Source organism: Oncorhynchus gorbuscha, linkage group LG22 (genome assembly GCF_021184085.1).
Source record: "Oncorhynchus gorbuscha isolate QuinsamMale2020 ecotype Even-year linkage group LG22, OgorEven_v1.0, whole genome shotgun sequence".
Taxonomy (NCBI): domain Eukaryota; kingdom Metazoa; phylum Chordata; class Actinopteri; order Salmoniformes; family Salmonidae; genus Oncorhynchus; species Oncorhynchus gorbuscha.
The window spans coordinates 50,625,458-50,643,285 of record NC_060194.1 but is presented as its reverse complement, the minus strand read 5'-3'; the positions used below and the strand labels follow the sequence as shown (position 1 = coordinate 50,643,285).

Below are 17,828 nucleotides of genomic sequence, written 5' to 3'. Positions count from 1 at the left end.
CACAGACAGCGGACAACAATATGTGGTCTTTCCATTACTACTACTGCAGTGTCTTTCTGCCCACATTACTACTACTGCAGTGTCTTTCTGCCCACATTACTACTACTGCAGTGTCTTTCTGCCCACATTACTACTACTGCAGTCTCTTCCTGCCTACATTACTACTGCAGTGTCTTTCTGCCCCATTACTACTACTACTGCAGTGTCTTTCTGCCCACATTACTACTACTACTGCAGTCTCTTCCTGCCTACATTACTACTACTGCAGTCTCTTCCTGCCTACATTATTACTGCTGCAGTGTCTTCCTGCCTAGATTACTACTACTGCAGTGTCTTCCTGCCTACATTACTACTACTGCAGTCTCTTTCCATTACTACTACTGCAGTCTCTTTCCATTACTACTACTGCAGTCTCTTTCCATTACTACTACTGCAGTGTCTTTCTGCCTACATTACTACTACTGCAGTATCTTTCTGCCCACATTACTACTACTGCAGTGTCTTTCTGCCTACATTACTACTACTGCAGTATCTTTCTGCCCACACTACTACTACTGCAGTGTCTTTCTGCCCACATTACTACTACTGCAGTCTCTTCCTGCCTACATTACTACTACTGCAGTATCTTTCTGCCCACATTACTACTACTGCAGTGTCTTTCTGCCCACACTACTACTACTGCAGTCTCTTCCTGCCCACACTACTACTACTGCAGTGTCTTTCTGCCCACACTACTACTACTGCAGTCTCTTTCTGCCTACATTACTACTACTGCAGTCTCTTCCTGCCTACATTTACTACTACTGCAGTGTCTTTCTGCCTACATTACTACTACTGCAGTCTCTTCCTGCCTACATTACTACTATTATCTTTCTGCCCACACTACTACTACTGCAGTATCTTTCTGCCTACATTACTACTACTACTGCAGTCTCTTTCTGCCCACATTACTACTACTGCAGTGTCTTTCTGCCTACATTACTACTACTACTGCAGTCTCTTTCTGCCTACATTACTACTACTGCAGTCTCTTTCTGCCTACATTACTACTACTGCAGTCTCTTTCTGCCCACATTACTACTACTACTGCAGTGTCTTTCTGCCTACATTACTACTACTACTGCAGTGTCTTTCTGCCTACATTACTACTACTGCAGTGTCTTTCTGCCCACATTACTACTACTGCAGTCTCTTTCTGCCCACATTACTACTACTACTGCAGTGTCTTTCTGCCTACATTACTACTACTACTGCAGTCTCTTTCTGCCTACATTACTACTACTGCAGTGTCTTTCTGCCCACATTACTACTACTGCAGTCTCTTTCTGCCTACATTACTACTACTACTGCAGTGTCTTTCTGCCCACATTACTACTACTGCAGTCTCTTTCTGCCTACATTACTACTACTGCAGTGTCTTTCTGCCTACATTACTACTACTGCAGTCTCTTTCTGCCTACATTACTACTACTGCAGTCTCTTTCTGCCTACATTACTACTATTACAGTCTCTTTCTGCCTAAGTTTTAGATGCACTATTGTAAAGTGACTGTTCCACTGGATGTCATAAGGTGAATGCAGTCTCTTTTGCCTACATTACTACTGGATAAGCAGTCTCTTTCTGCCTAAATGACTTAAATGTAATGTAAATGTAATTACTACTACTGCAGTGTCTTTCTGCCCACATTACTACTACTGCAGTCTCTTTCTGCCTACATTACTACTACTGCAGTGTCTCTGCCCACATTACTACAACTGCAGTCTCTTTCTGCCTACATTACTACTACTACTGCAGTCTCTTTCTGCCTACATTACTACTACTGCAGTGTCTGCCTACATTACTACTACTACTGCAGTCTCTTTCTGCCTACATTACTACTACTGCAGTCTCTTTCTGCCCACATTACTACTACTACTGCAGTCTCTTTCTGCCTACATTACTACTACTACTGCAGTCTCTTTCTGCCTACATTACTACTACTACTGCAGTCTCTTTCTGCCCACATTACTACTACTGCAGTATCTTTCTGCCACATTACTACTACTGCAGTATCTTTCTGCCCACATTACTACTACTGCAGTGTCTTTCTGCCTACATTACTACTACTGCAGTGTCTTTCTGCCTACATTACTACTACTACTGCAGTCTCTTTCTGCCCACATTACTACTGCACTGTCCCCAGAGAGATATTCCATGTGCTACATAGTAAATACTTTTCAGATGGTTGGAGGAGATTCCTGGCCAGACACAGTTGTTCCTGGGTGGACTGGAGGACATCTTGGTGAAGGAGTGTCCTTCCATGGGGACTGGGGTCTGGGGTCGGGTGCTGCTGGAGACCACCTCGGGAATGAGTCTGGAGCGAAGGAGAGAGGAAGAGACGAGGGATGTTAAAGGTTAACCGTTAAAAAACGGTCCAGCTTATCGGACTACAGGGACATTTGAGCGGCAGGTAGACTAGTGGTTAGAGTGGAGGGGCGGCAGGTAGACTAGTGGTTAGAGTGGGGAGGCAGGTAGACTAGTGGTTAGAGTGGAGGGGAGGCAGGTAGACTAGTGGTTAGAGTGGAGGGGAGGCAGGTAGACTAGTGGTTAGAGGGAGGGGAGGCAGGTAGCCTAGTGGTTAGAGGGGAGGCAGGTAGCCTAGTGGTTAGAGGGGAGGGGCGGCAGGTCGAGCCTAGTGGTTAGAGGGGAGGGGCGGCAGGTAGACTAGTGGTTAGAGGGAGGGGCGGCAGGTAGCCTAGTGGTTAGAGGGAGGGGCGGCAGGTAGACTAGTGGTTAGAGGGAGGGGCGGCAGGTAGACTAGTGGTTAGAGTGGAGGGGCGGCAGGTAGCCTAGTGGTTAGAGTGGAGGGGCGGCAGGTAGACTAGTGGTTAGAGTGGAGGGGCGGCAGGTAGACTAGTGGTTAGAGTGGAGGGGCGGCAGGTAGACTAGTGGTTAGAGTGGAGGGGAGGCAGGTAGACTAGTGGTTAGAGTGGAGGGGAGGCAGGTAGACTAGTGGTTAGAGTGGAGGGGAGGCAGGTAGACTAGTGGTTAGAGTGGAGGGGGAGGCAGGTAGACTAGTGGTTAGAGTGGAGGGGAGGCAGGTAGACTAGTGGTTAGAGTGGAGGGGAGGCAGGTAGACTAGTGGTTAGAGTGGAGGGGAGGCAGGTAGACTAGTGGTTAGAGTGGAGGGGAGGCAGGTAGACTAGTGGTTAGAGTGGAGGGGAGGCAGGTAGACTAGTGGTTAGAGTGGAGGGGAGGCAGGTAGACTAGTGGTTAGAGTGGAGGGGAGGCAGGTAGACTAGTGGTTAGAGTGGAGGGGAGGCAGGTAGACTAGTGGTTAGAGTGGAGGGGAGGCAGGTAGACTAGTGGTTAGAGTGGAGGGGAGGCAGGTAGACTAGTGGTTAGAGTGGAGGGGAGGCAGGTAGACTAGTGGTTAGAGTGGAGGGAGGCAGGTAGACTAGTGGTTAGAGTGGAGGGGAGGCAGGTAGACTAGTGGTTAGAGTGGAGGGGAGGCAGGTAGACTAGTGGTTAGAGTGGAGGGGAGGCAGGTAGACTAGTGGTTAGAGTGGAGGGAGGCAGGTAGACTAGTGGTTAGAGTGGAGGGGAGGCAGGTAGACTAGTGGTTAGAGTGGAGGGGGAGGCAGGTAGACTAGTGGTTAGAGTGGAGGGGAGGCAGGTAGACTAGTGGTTAGAGTGGAGGGGAGGCAGGTAGACTAGTGGTTAGAGTGGAGGGGAGGCAGGTAGACTAGTGGTTAGAGTGGAGGGGAGGCAGGTAGACTAGTGGTTAGAGTGGAGGGGAGGCAGGTAGACTAGTGGTTAGAGTGGAGGGGCGGCAGGTAGCCTAGTGGTTAGAGTGTAGAGGCGGCAGGTAGACTAGTGGTTAGAGGGTAGAGGCGGCAGGTAGACTAGTGGTTAGAGGGGAGGGGCGGCAGGTAGACTAGTGGTTAGAGGGGAGGGGCGGCAGGTAGCCTAGTGGTTAGAGCGTTGGGCCAGTAGACAAAAGGTTGCTGAATCGAATCCCCGACAGACAAGGTAAAAAATATGGCGTTCTGCCCATGAACAAGGCAGTTAACCCACTGTTCCCCAGTAGGCCGTCATCGTGAATAAGAATTTGTTGTTAATTAACTCACTTTCCTGGTTAAATAAATAAATAAAGGTAATAAAAAATGTAAAAATTAAATGCTGGTTCCATTGACATTGGGAGCCTAAAATAAGTCCATTTACGGGAGGGCAATGAAGCAGGTCAGCCTCGTAAAATGAAGTATTTGGTCTCCAGATTGCAAAGTGGCGTGTGCAGGTAGCCTGCCTAGTGGTTAGAGTGGCCAAATGTGAGGCACTCTTCAATTACAAGTTGAGAAATAAAGTGTTCCTCGAAATTAAACAGTGGTTAGATTGGATTTAGAATTGTTGCGCTGTATTTCCGTCAACAGCAAGTAGCTGTGATTTAAAAATAAAATATAGGCTCAGCGGGCTAACACAATGAGGTACAGACAGGCTCAGCGGGCTAACACAATGAGGTTGACAGGCTCAGCAGGCTAACACAATGAGGTACAGACAGGCTCAGCAGGCTAACACAATGAGGTACAGACAGGCTCAGCGGGCTAACACAATGAGGAGGCTCAGCAGGCTAACACAATGAGGTACAGTGGTTAGAGGCACAGACAGGCTCAGCGGGCTAACACAATGAGGTACTGACAGGTTAGCGGGCTAACACAATGAGGTACAGACAGGCTCAGCGGGCTAACACAATGAGGTACTGACAGGTAGCTAACACAATGAGGTACAGACAGGCTCAGCGGGCTAACACAATGAGGCACAGACAGGCTCAGCGGGTAACACAATGAGGTACTGACAGGCTCAGCGGGCTAACACAATGAGGTACAGACAGGCTCAGCGGGCTAACACAATGAGGTACTGACAGGCTCAGCGGGCTAACACAATGAGGTACAGACAGGCTCAGCGGGCTAACACAATGAGGTACTGACAGGCTCAGCGGGCTAACACAATGAGGTACTGACAGGCTCAGCGGGCTAACACAATGAGGTACAGACAGGCTCAGCGGGCTAACACAATGAGGTACTGACAGGCTCAGCAGGCTAACACAATGAGGTACAGACAGGCTCAGCAGGCTAACACAATGAACAGACAAGGCTAACACAATGAGGTACTGACAGGCTCAGCAGGCCACATGAACAGACAGGCAGTTAACCAATGAGGCCCAGCTCAGGCAGTCATCAGCGGGTGAATGAAGAAGCGGGCTAACACAATGAGGTAATTAACGGGCTAACACAATTTACAGACCTGGTTAACACAATGAACAGAAATAACACAATGAGGTACTGACAAGCGGGCTAACACAATGAGGTACAGACAGGCTCAGCGGGCTAACACAATGAGGTACTGACAGGCTCAGCGGGCTAACACAATGAGGTACTGAAGGCTCAGCGGGCTTACTGACAGGCTCAGCGGGCTAACACAATGAGGTACTGACAGGTTAACACAATTACAGACAGGCTCCGGGCTAACACAATGAGGTACTGACAGGCTCAGCAGGCATGAGGTGCCTCGTAAAATGAGGCACAGAAGTCAGCGGGCTAACACAATGTTTAACACAATGAATATTCCCTCCAGCTCATTGCAAAGTGGCTAACACAATGAGGCACAGACAGGCTAGCGGGCTAACACAATGAGGTACTGACAGGCTCAGCGGGCTAACACAATGAGGTACAGACAGGCTCAGCGGGCTAACACAATGAGGTACTGACAGGCTCAGCGGGCTAACACAATGAGGTACAGACAGGCTCAGCGGGCTAACACAATGAGGCACAGACAGGCTTAGCGGGCTAACACAATGTACTGACAGGCTCAGCAGGCTAACACAATGAGGTACAGACAGGCTTAACACAATGAGGTACAGACAGGCTGGGCTAACACAAAGGTACAGACAGGCTCAGCGGGCTAACACAATGAGGTACTGACAGGCTCAGCGGGCTAACACAATGAGGTACTGACAGGCTCAGCGGGCTAACACAATGAGGTACAGACAGGCTCAGCGGGCTAACACAATGAGGTACTGACAGGCTCAGCAGGCTAACACAATGAGGTACAGACAGGCTCAGCGGGCTAACACAATGAGGCACAGACAGGCTCAGCGGGCTAACACAATGATTGACAGGCTCAGCGGGCTAACACAATGAGGCACAGACAGGCTCAGCGGGCTAACACAATGAGGTACAGACAGGCTCAGCGGGCTAACACAATGAGGTACAGACAGGCTCAGCGGGCTAACACAATGAGGTACAGACAGGCTCAGCGGGCTAACACAATGAGACAGGCTCAGCGGGCACAGACAGGCTCAGCGGGCTAACACAATGAGGCACAGACAGGCTCAGCGGGCTAACACAATGAGGTACAGACAGGCTCAGCGGGCTAACACAATGAGGTACTGACAGGCTCAGCGGGCTAACACAATGAGGTACAGACAGGCTCAGCGGGCTAACACAATGAGGTACAGACAGGCTCAGCGGGCTAACACAATGAGGTACAGACAGGCTCAGCGGGCTAACACAAATGAGGCTACAGACAGGCTCAGCGGGCTAACACAATGAGGTACAGACAGGCTCAGCGGGCTAACACAATGAGGTACAGACAGGCTCGGGCTAACACAATGAGGTACAGACACATGAGGCTAACACAATGACAGACAGGCTCAGCGGGCTAACACAATGAGGTACAGACAGGCTCAGCGGGCTAACACAATGAGGTACAGACAGGCTCAGCGGGCTAACACAATGAGGTACAGACAGGCTCAGCGGGCTAACACAATGAGGTACGGACAGGCTCAGCGGGCTAACACAATGAGGCACAGACAGGCTCAGCGGGCTAACACAATGAGGCACAGACAGGCTCAGCGGGCTAACACAATGAGGTACAGACAGGCTCAGCGGGCTAACACAATGAGGTACTGACAGGCTCAGCGGGCTAACACAATGTTGAGGCAAGCTAGACTGCCGTGATGGTTTGAACCTACTTGATTCATCCATCCAGTTGTTAAATAAAGATGTACCTACCAGCCATGCTTCCCTGTATCTGGACCTTGATGGCTCCCTGGTTACTGATGGTGGGCACGGCCTCGGAAGTGGTATCCACGTCTTTATACAGGTCTCCCCCAGACAACCCTGCGCCCCCTGACCCCCGATAGAGGTTGTTGATCAAGTTCTTCTCCTTCTGCCACTCCCTATTGGTCTGACGCGAGGAGTGGGAGGAGTCAGGTACATCAGGGATCAGCATCTCTGCCTCGTTAGACCCCTCCCCCGGACGCCGCCGACCGACCATCCCCGCTCCCGCCTTTGTTGTCCGCCCGCTCGCTGCTGCCGCAAGACTCGCACGACTGGAAGTCTCCGTCGGATTGGCTGCGGCTGTCGTCCTCGGGGCAGTCGTCCATGGCGATGGCGTGCGAGTGTTGGTCGTTGTCGGGGGGCTCGGCCAGTGGCTCCTTCAGCTCCTCGTGGAGCTGGTCCATCAGACAGCGCAGGAACTCCTGAGAGTCCTGAAGTAGATATAGATCATAGTTAGTATACACTGTCCAACACATAAACACTGGACAAAACATTAGGAACACCTGAGTCCTGAAGTAGATATAGATCATATATAGTTAGTATATACTGTCCTACACATACACACTGGACAAAACATTAGGAACACCTGAGAGTCCTGTAGTAGATATAGATCATAGTTAGTATACACTGTCCAACACATACACACTGGACAAAACATTAGGAACACCTGAGAGTCCTGTAGTAGATATAGATCATATACAGTTAGCATATACTGTCCAACACATACACACTGGACAAAACATTAGGAACACCTGAGAGTCCAAATGGAAACATATTATAGGCTTATCGTATAGTATGGATCTAGTCCTGATGGAAACAGGTTTATAGTATAGTATGGATCTAGTCCTGATGGAAACAGGTTTATAGTATAGTATGGATCTAGTCCTGATGGAAACAGGTTTATAGTATAGTATGGATCTAGTCCTGATGGAAACAGGTTTATAGTATGGATCTAGTCCTGATGGAAACAGGTTTATAGTATAGTATGGATCTAGTCCTGATGGAAACAGGTTTATAGTATAGTATGGATCTAGTCCTAATGGAAACAGGTTTATAGTATAGTATGGATCTAGTCCTGATGGAAACAGGTTTATAGTATAGTATGGATCTAGTCCTAATGGAAACAGGTTTATAGTATAGTATGGATCTAGTCCTGATGGAAACAGGTTTATAGTATAGTATGGATCTAGTCCTAATGGAAACAGGTTTATAGTATAGTATGGATCTAGTCCTGATGGAAACAGGTTTATAGTATAGTATGGATCTAGTCCTGATGGAAACAGGTTTATAGTATAGTATGGATCTAGTCCTGATGGAAACAGGTTTATAGTATAGTATGGATCTAGTCCTAATGGAAACAGGTTTATAGTATAGTATGGATCTAGTCCTGATGGAAACAGGTTTATAGTATAGTTATATGGATCTAGTCCTAATGGAAACAGGTTTATAGTATAGTATGGATCTAGTCCTGATGGAAACAGGTTTATAGTATAGTATGGATCTAGTCCTGATGGAAACAGGTTTATAGTATGGATCTAGTCCTGATGGAAACAGGTTTATAGTATAATTATATGGATCTAGTCCTGATGGAAACAGGTTTATAGTATAATTATATGGATCTAGTCCTGATGGAAACAGGTTTATAGTATAGTATGGATCTAGTCCTGATGGAAACAGGTTTATAGTATAGTATGGATCTAGTCCTGATGGAAACAGGTTTATAGTATAGTTATATGGATCTAGTCCTAATGGAAACAGGTTTATAGTATAATTATATGGATCTAGTCCTGATGGAAACAGGTTTATAGTATAGTATGGATCTAGTCCTGATGGAAACAGGTTTATAGTATGGATCTAGTCCTGATGGAAACAGGTTTATAGTATAATTATATGGATCTAGTCCTGATGGAAACAGGTTTATAGTATAGTATGGATCTAGTCCTGATGGAAACAGGTTTATAGTATAATTATATGGATCTAGTCCTGATGGAAACAGGTTTATAGTATAGTATGGATCTAGTCCTGATGGAAACAGGTTTATAGTATAGTATGGATCTAGTCCTGATGGAAACAGGTTTATAGTATAGTATGGATCTAGTCCTGATGGAAACAGGTTTATAGTATAGTTATATGGATCTAGTCCTAATGGAAACAGGTTTATAGTATAATTATATGGATCTAGTCCTGATGGAAACAGGTTTATAGTATAGTATGGATCTAGTCCTGATGGAAACAGGTTTATAGTATGGATCTAGTCCTGATGGAAACAGGTTTATAGTATAATTATATGGATCTAGTCCTGATGGAAACAGGTTTATAGTATAGTATGGATCTAGTCCTGATGGAAACAGGTTTATAGTATAGTATGGATCTAGTCCTGATGGAAACAGGTTTATAGTATAGTATGGATCTAGTCCTGATGGAAACAGGTTTATAGTATAGTATGGATCTAGTCCTGATGGAAACAGGTTTATAGTATAGTATGGATCTAGTCCTGATGGAAACAGGTTTATAGTATAGTATGGATCTAGTCCTGATGGAAACAGGTTTATAGTATAGTATGGATCTAGTCCTGATGGAAACAGGTTTATAGTATAGTATGGATCTAGTCCTGATGGAAACAGGTTTATAGTATAGTATGGATCTAGTCCTGATGGAAACAGGTTTATAGTATAGTATGGATCTAGTCCTGATGGAAACAGGTTTATAGTATAGTATGGATCTAGTCCTGATGGAAACAGGTTTATAGTATAGTATGGATCTAGTCCTGATGGAAACAGGTTTATAGTATAGTATGGATCTAGTCCTGATGGAAACAGGTTTATAGTATAGTATGGATCTAGTCCTGATGGAAACAGGTTTATAGTATAGTATGGATCTAGTCCTGATGGAAACAGGTTTATAGTATAGTATGGATCTAGTCCTGATGGAAACAGGTTTATAGTATAGTATGGATCTAGTCCTGATGGAAACAGGTTTATAGTATAGTATGGATCTAGTCCTGATGGAAACAGGTTTATAGTATAGTATGGATCTAGTCCTGATGGAAACAGGTTTATAGTATAGTATGGATCTAGTCCTGATGGAAACAGGTTTATAGTATAGTATGGATCTAGTCCTGATGGAAACAGGTTTATAGTATAGTATGGATCTAGTCCTGATGGAAACAGGTTTATAGTATAGTATGGATCTAGTCCTGATGGAAACAGGTTTATAGTATAGTATGGATCTAGTCCTGATGGAAACAGGTTTATAGTATAGTATGGATCTAGTCCTGATGGAAACAGGTTTATAGTATAGTATGGATCTAGTCCTGATGGAAACAGGTTTATAGTATAGTATGGATCTAGTCCTGATGGAAACAGGTTTATAGTATAGTATGGATCTAGTCCTGATGGAAACAGGTTTATAGTATAGTATGGATCTAGTCCTAATGGAAACAGGTTTATAGTATAGTATGGATCTAGTCCTGATGGAAACAGGTTTATAGTATAGTATGGATCTAGTCCTGATGGAAACAGGTTTATAGTATAGTATGGATCTAGTCCTGATGGAAACAGGTTTATAGTATAGTATGGATCTAGTCCTGATGGAAACAGGTTTATAGTATAGTATGGATCTAGTCCTGATGGAAACAGGTTTATAGTATAGTATGGATCTAGTCCTGATGGAAACAGGTTTATAGTATAGTATGGATCTAGTCCTGATGGAAACAGGTTTATAGTATAGTATGGATCTAGTCCTGATGGAAACAGGTTTATAGTATAGTATGGATCTAGTCCTGATGGAAACAGGTTTATAGTATAGTATGGATCTAGTCCTGATGGAAACAGGTTTATAGTATAGTATGGATCTAGTCCTGATGGAAACAGGTTTATAGTATAGTATGGATCTAGTCCTGATGGAAACAGGTTTATAGTATAGTATGGATCTAGTCCTGATGGAAACAGGTTTATAGTATAGTATGGATCTAGTCCTGATGGAAACAGATATTAAAGCAACAACTATTTTCTGAAGGCACTGTATCTTAGACATAATATGGTTATATTCCTCATGTAGCTGATCCATCACACAGCACAAGAACCTCAGAGTCCGAATGTAAACATAAATGCAACATGTAAAATGTTGGTTCCGTGTTTCATGAGCTGAAATAAAAGATCCCAGAAATGTTCCATACGCACAAAAATATTATTTCTCTCAAATGTTGAGCACAAATTTAGTTTACATTCCTCCTTTTGCCAAGATAATCCATCCACCTGACATGTCAAGAAGCTGATTAAATAACATGATCATTACACAGGTGCACCTTGTCCAGGGGACAATAAAAGGCCACTAAAATGTGTAGTTTTGCCAGACAACACAATGCCACAGATGCCTCAAATTTAACGAGTGTGTAATTGGTATGCTAACTGCAGGAATGTCCACCAGAGTTGTTGCCAGAGAATTTAATGTTAATTTCTCTACCATAAGCCACCTCCAAAACACTGTTTTAGTGAATTTGGCAGTACGTCCAACCGGCTTCACAACCGCAGACCACTTGTATGGCGTGGTGTGGACGAGCGGTGTGCAGATATCAACGTCGTGAACAGAGTGCCCCATGGTGGCGGTGGGGTTATGGTATGGGCAGACAAGCTACTGATAATGAACAATTACATTTTATTGATGGCACTTTGAATGCACGGAGATACCGTGATGAGATCCTGAGGCCCATTGTCGTGCCATTCATCCGCCGCCACCACCTCATGTTTCAGCATGATAATGCACAGCCCCATGTCACAAGGATCTGTACACCATTCCTGGAAGCTGAAAATGTCCCAGTTCTTCCATGGCCTGTATACTCAGACATGTCACCCATTGAGCATGTTTGGGATGCTCTGGATCGACGTGTACGACAGCGTGTTCCAGTTCCCGCCAATGTCCAGCAGCATCACACAGCCATTGAAGAGGAGTGGGACAACATTCCACAAGCCACAATCAACAGCCTGATCAACTCTATGTGAAGGAGATGCGTCGTACTGCACGAGGCAAGCAGCTAACGTTAGCTTGATAGCTAACAAAGTTAATCCCTGATTAATATTCCCACAGAGCTCTCTGTCTGGAGAGGTACATAGTTCCAGAGCTGTATCTACTACACTTTGTCTGGAGAGGTACATAGTTCCAGAGCTGTATCTACTACACTTTGTCTGGAGAGGTACATAGTTCCAGAGCTGTATCTACTACACTTTGTCTGGAGAGGTACATAGTTCCAGAGCTGTAGGAGCTGTATCTACTACACTTTGTCTGGAGAGGTACATAGTTCCAGAGCTGTATCTACTACACTTTGTCTGGAGAGGTACATAGTTCCAGAGCTGTATCTACTACACTTTGTCTGGAGAGGTACATAGTTCCAGAGCTGTATCTACTACACTTTGTCTGGAGAGGTACATAGTTCCAGAGCTGTATCTACTACACTTTGTCTGGAGAGGTACATAGTTCCAGAGCTGTATCTACTACACTTTGTCTGGAGAGGTACATAGTTCCAGAGCTGTAGGAGCTGTATCTACTACACTTTGTCTGGAGAGGTACATAGTTCCAGAGCTGTATCTACTACACTTTGTCTGGAGAGGTACATAGTTCCAGAGCTGTAGGAGCTGTATCTACTACACTTTGTCTGGAGAGGTACATAGTTCCAGAGCTGTATCTACTACACTTTGTCTGGAGAGGTACATAGTTCCAGAGCTGTAGGAGCTGTATCTACTACACTTTGTCTGGAGAGGTACATAGTTCCAGAGCTGTATCTACTACACTTTGTCTGGAGATGTACATAGTTCCAGAGCTGTAGGAGCTGTATCTACTACACTTTGTCTGGAGAGGTACATAGTTCCAGAGCTGTATCTACTACACTTTGTCTGGAAAGGTACATAGTTCCAGAGCTGTATCTACTACACTTTGTCTGGAGAGGTACATAGTTCCAGAGCTGTATCTACTACACTTTGTCTGGAGAGGTACATAGTTCCAGAGCTGTGTATGGTTCCAGAGCTGATCTTGTGATGCATGGGAGTGGGTGGATGTTTTCGTCGTTCTCGCCAGCCGTGCTTTTGGGCAGCTCCATGGTAAGAAATGTGACTTTTCCTGGTGCAAAAACAGAGTGCCACCCACCAGTGCTGGAGTAAATGACATTACTAAGCTGCTCCTGAATGTACAACACCAGGACATGGACATTGATTCTGTCCTAGTCCATGTGGGTTTTAATGACATTATGAAGGGCAGCTCTGAACAGTTGAAACTGGATTTCAAAGAGCTGACTGACTCTCTGCTAGACACTAACAAAAGTCCCATCATATCTGGCCCTGTGCCCTCTCTGAATAGTGTTATTGAATACTTTAGCAGGATGCTCTCTTCTCACAACTGGCTACGTGATTATTGCAGCTCAATGGGTTTAACTTTTGTTGACAATTTCAATACCTTTTTGGGTTGGGATGAGTTGGACCGCAGAGCGAAGGAAAAGCAGCCAACAAGTGCTCAGCATATGTGGGACCTCCTTCAAGACTGTTGGAAAAGCATTCCTCATGAAGCTGGTTGAGAGAATGCCAAGAGTGTGCAAAGCTGTCATCAAGGGTGGCTAAATATAAAATATTTTTGATTTGTTTAACACTTTTTTGGTTACTACATGATTCCATATGTGTTATTTCATAGTCTTGATGTCTTCACTAGTATTATACAATGTAGAAAATAGTACAAATAAATAAAAGCCTTGAATGAGAAGCTGTGTCCAAACTGTTGACTGGTACTGTACACCGAGTAACGGGAACTAGGTTATATACAAGGGGTACCAGTACCAAGTTGATGTGCAGGTATACGATGTAAACATTTTGTGAAAAAAAGGGTTAATGCAGACAGTTAAATAGTTAACCAAATATCTACCCAGAGTAACTATTTAGCAGTCTTATGGCCTGGGGGTAGAAGCTCTTCAGGGCCCTGTTGGTTCCAGACTTGGTGCATCGGTACCGCTTGCCGTGCAGTAACATGGAGAACGGTCTATGACTAGGGTGGCTGGAGTTTGAACATTTTTAGGGCGTTCCTCTGACACCGCCTGGTATAGAGGTCCTGGATGGCAGAGAGTTCTGGCCCAGTGATGTACTGGGCTGTATACACTACCCTCTGACACCGCCTGGTATAGAGGTCCTGGATGGCAGAGAGTTCTGGCCCAGTGATGTACTGGTCCGTACGCACTACCCTCTGTTGCACCTTGTGACAGAGGCCGAGCAATTGCCATACCAGGTGGTGATGCAGCCAGTCAAGATGCTCTCGATGGTGCAGCTGTAGAACTTTGAGGATCTGAGGGCCCATGCCAAATCTTTTCAGCTGTCTGAGGGGAAGAGGTGTTGTCATGCTCTCTTCACAACTGTCTTGGTGTGTTTGGACCATGATTGGTCCTTAGTGATGTGGACACCAAGGAATTGAAGCTCTCACCCCAATCCACTATAGCCCCTTAGATATGAATGGGGTCGTGTTCTGCCCTCTGTTTTCTGTTTTCTGTAGTCCACAATCGGCTCCATTGTCTTGCTGACGTTGAGGGAGAGGTCATTGTCCTGGCACCACACTGCCAGGTCTCTGACCTCCTCCCTATAGGCTGTCTCATCGTTGTCGGTGATCAGGTCTACCCCTGTTGTGTCGTCAACAAACTTAATAATGGTGCTGGAGTCGTGCGCAGCCACGCCGTTGTCAGTGAACAGGGAGTATAGGAGGGGTCGAAGCACACACACCTTTGAGGGGCCCCCAGTGTTGAGGGTCAGCGTGGTGAAGTAGTTGTTGCCTACTGTCACCACACGGGGCGGCTCTTCAGGAAGTCCAGGATCCAGTTGTGAAGGTGGTGTTCAGTCCCAGGGTCCTTAGCTTAGTGATATACTTGGAGGGGATAACGATGAAGCTGTAACCAATGAAAAGCATTCTTAAGTAGCTGTTCCATTTGTCTGAGTGGGAAAGGGCGGTGTGGACTCTTAGTTCCTTCATCGGTATTGCTAATTTCCAGCTTACCTTGTAGTGCAGAGAAGAACAGTGAGGCGTAACAACTGAATATTCCCTGAGGAACGTGCTTATAAAAATGGTGGCTTGAGGAAAGAGACATGAAAGGACCTATTCTTCAACAGCAGTTTACTTTAACAGCCCAAGAGAAGACACCTGCCCGTTGGGAGTATTAACAGCCCTAGAGAAGACACCTGCCTGTTGGGAGTATTAACAGGCCTAGAGAAGACACCTACCTGTTGGGAGTATTAACAGGCCTAGAGAAGACACCTACCCGTTGGGAGTATTAACAGGCCTAGAGAAGACACCTGCCTGTTGGGAGTATTAACAGGCCTAGAGAAGACACCTGCCCGTTGGGAGTATTAACAGGCCTAGAGAAGACACCTGCCCATTGGGAGTATTAACAGGCCTAGAGAAGACACCTACCCGTTGGGAGTATTAACAGGCCTAGAGAAGACACCTGCCAGTTGGGAGTATTAACAGCCCTAGAGAAGACACCTACCCGTTGGGAGTATTAACAGGCCTAGAGAAGACACCTGCCCGTTGGGAGTATTAACAGCCCTAGAGAAGACACCTACCCGTTGGGAGTATTAACAGCCCTAGAGAAGACACCTGCCCGTTGGGAGTATTAACAGCCCTAGAGAAGACACCTGCCCGTTGGGAGTATTAACAGCCCTAGAGAAGACACCTGCCTGTTGGGAGTATTAACAGGCCTAGAGAAGACACCTGTCCGTTGGGAGTATTAACAGGCCTAGAGAAGACACCTACCCGTTGGGAGTATTAACAGGCCTAGAGAAGACACCTACCCGTTGGGAGTATTAACAGGCCTAGAGAAGATCCCCTGGAACAGTTGGGGGTATTAACAGCCCTAGAGAAGACACCTACCCGTTGGGAGTATTAACAGGCCTAGAGAAGACACCACCCGTTGGGGGAGTATTAACAGGCCTAGAGAAGACACCTGCCTGTTGGGAGTATTAACAGCCCTAGAGAAGACACCTGCCTGTTGGGAGTATTAACAGGCCTAGAGAAGACACCTACCCGTTGGGAGTATTAACAGCCCTAGAGAAGACACCTGCCCGTTGGGAGTATTAACAGCCCTAGAGAAGACACCTACCCGTTGGGAGTATTAACAGGCCTAGAGAAGACACCTACCCGTTGGGAGTATTAACAGCCCTAGAGAAGACACCTGCCTGTTGGGAGTATTAACAGGCCTAGAGAAGACACCTACCCGTTGGGAGTATTAACAGGCCTAGAGAAGACACCTGCCTGTTGGGAGTATTAACAGCCCTAGAGAAGACACCTGCCCGTTGGGAGTATTAACAGCCCTAGAGAAGACACCTGCCCGTTGGGAGTATTAACAGCCCTAGAGAAGACACCTGCCCGTTGGGAGTATTAACAGCCCTAGAGAAGACACCTGCCCGTTGGGAGTATTAACAGGCCTAGAGAAGAAACCTGCCCGTTGGGAGTATTAACAGCCCTAGAGAAGACACCTGCCTGTTGGGAGTATTAACAGCCCTAGAGAAGACACCTACCTGTTGGGAGTATCCTCTGAACATGGGGTTAACAGCCTTGATCCCCTGGAACAGATTGGTAGGGATCACGTAGGATGGCCTAAAGAGACAGAACAAGATTAGGACAGCCTACAACACCACAGAACAAGGTTAGGACAGCCTACAACACCACAGAACAAGGTTAGGACAGCCTACAACACCACAGAACAAGGTTAGGACAGCCTACAACACCACAGAACAAGGTTAGGACAGCCTACAACACCACAGAACAAGGTTAGGACAGCCTACAACACCACAGAACAAGGTTAGGACAGCCTACAACACCACAGAACAAGGTTAGGACAGCCTACAACACCACAGAACAAGGTTAGGACAGCCTACAACACCACAGAACAAGGTTAGGACAGCCTACAGAGACCACTATAGGCTACCCTCTCCTTGATGAGGCCTACAGAGACCACTATAGGCTACCTTCCCTTTGATGAGGCCTACAGAGACCACTATAGGCTACCCTCTCCTTGATGAGGCCTACAGAGACCACTATAGGCTACCCTCTCCTTGATGAGGCCTACAGAGACCACTATAGGCTACCCTCTCCTTGATGAGGCCTACAGAGACCACTATAGGCTACCCTCTCCTTGATGAGGCCTACAGAGACCACTATAGGCTACCCTCTCCTTGATGAGACCTACAGAGACCACTATAGGCTACCCTCTCCTTGATGAGGCCTACAGAGACCACTATAGGCTACCCTCTCCTTGATGAGGCCTACAGAGACCACTATAGGCTACCCTCTCCTTGATGAGGCCTACAGAGACCACTATAGGCTACCCTCTCCTTGATGAGGCCTACAGAGACCACTATAGGCTACCCTCTCCTTGATGAGGCCTACAGAGACCACTATAGGCTACCCTCTCCTTGATGAGGCCTACAGAGACCACTATAGGCTACCCTCTCATTGATGAGGCCTACAGAGACCACTATAGGCTTCCCTCTCATTGATGAGGCCTACAGAGACCACTATAGGCTTTCCGCTCATTGATGAGGCCTACAGAGACCACTATAGGCTACCCTCTCCTTGATGAGGCCTACAGAGACCACTATAGGCTTTCCGCTCATTGATGAGGCCTACAGAGACCACTATAGGCTACCCTCTCATTGATGAGGTCTGAACGGTCTGAATGGACAACACCCAGGTGAAGACGACTCAGAGGAC

General features: G+C 46.4%; 1 protein-coding gene across 1 annotated transcript in view; it reads right to left on the bottom strand.

Annotated features, from left to right (window-relative positions):
* Nucleotides 1-17,828, bottom strand: part of usp33 (ubiquitin specific peptidase 33) — an 81,004-nt gene that overhangs the window by 33,952 nt on the left and 29,224 nt on the right. The window contains 5 exon segments of the mRNA XM_046320872.1: nucleotides 2,214-2,326; nucleotides 3,790-3,820; nucleotides 7,050-7,317; nucleotides 7,319-7,528; nucleotides 16,634-16,712. Coding sequence (XP_046176828.1) covers nucleotides 2,214-2,326; nucleotides 3,790-3,820; nucleotides 7,050-7,317; nucleotides 7,319-7,528; nucleotides 16,634-16,712 — 701 coding nt within the window.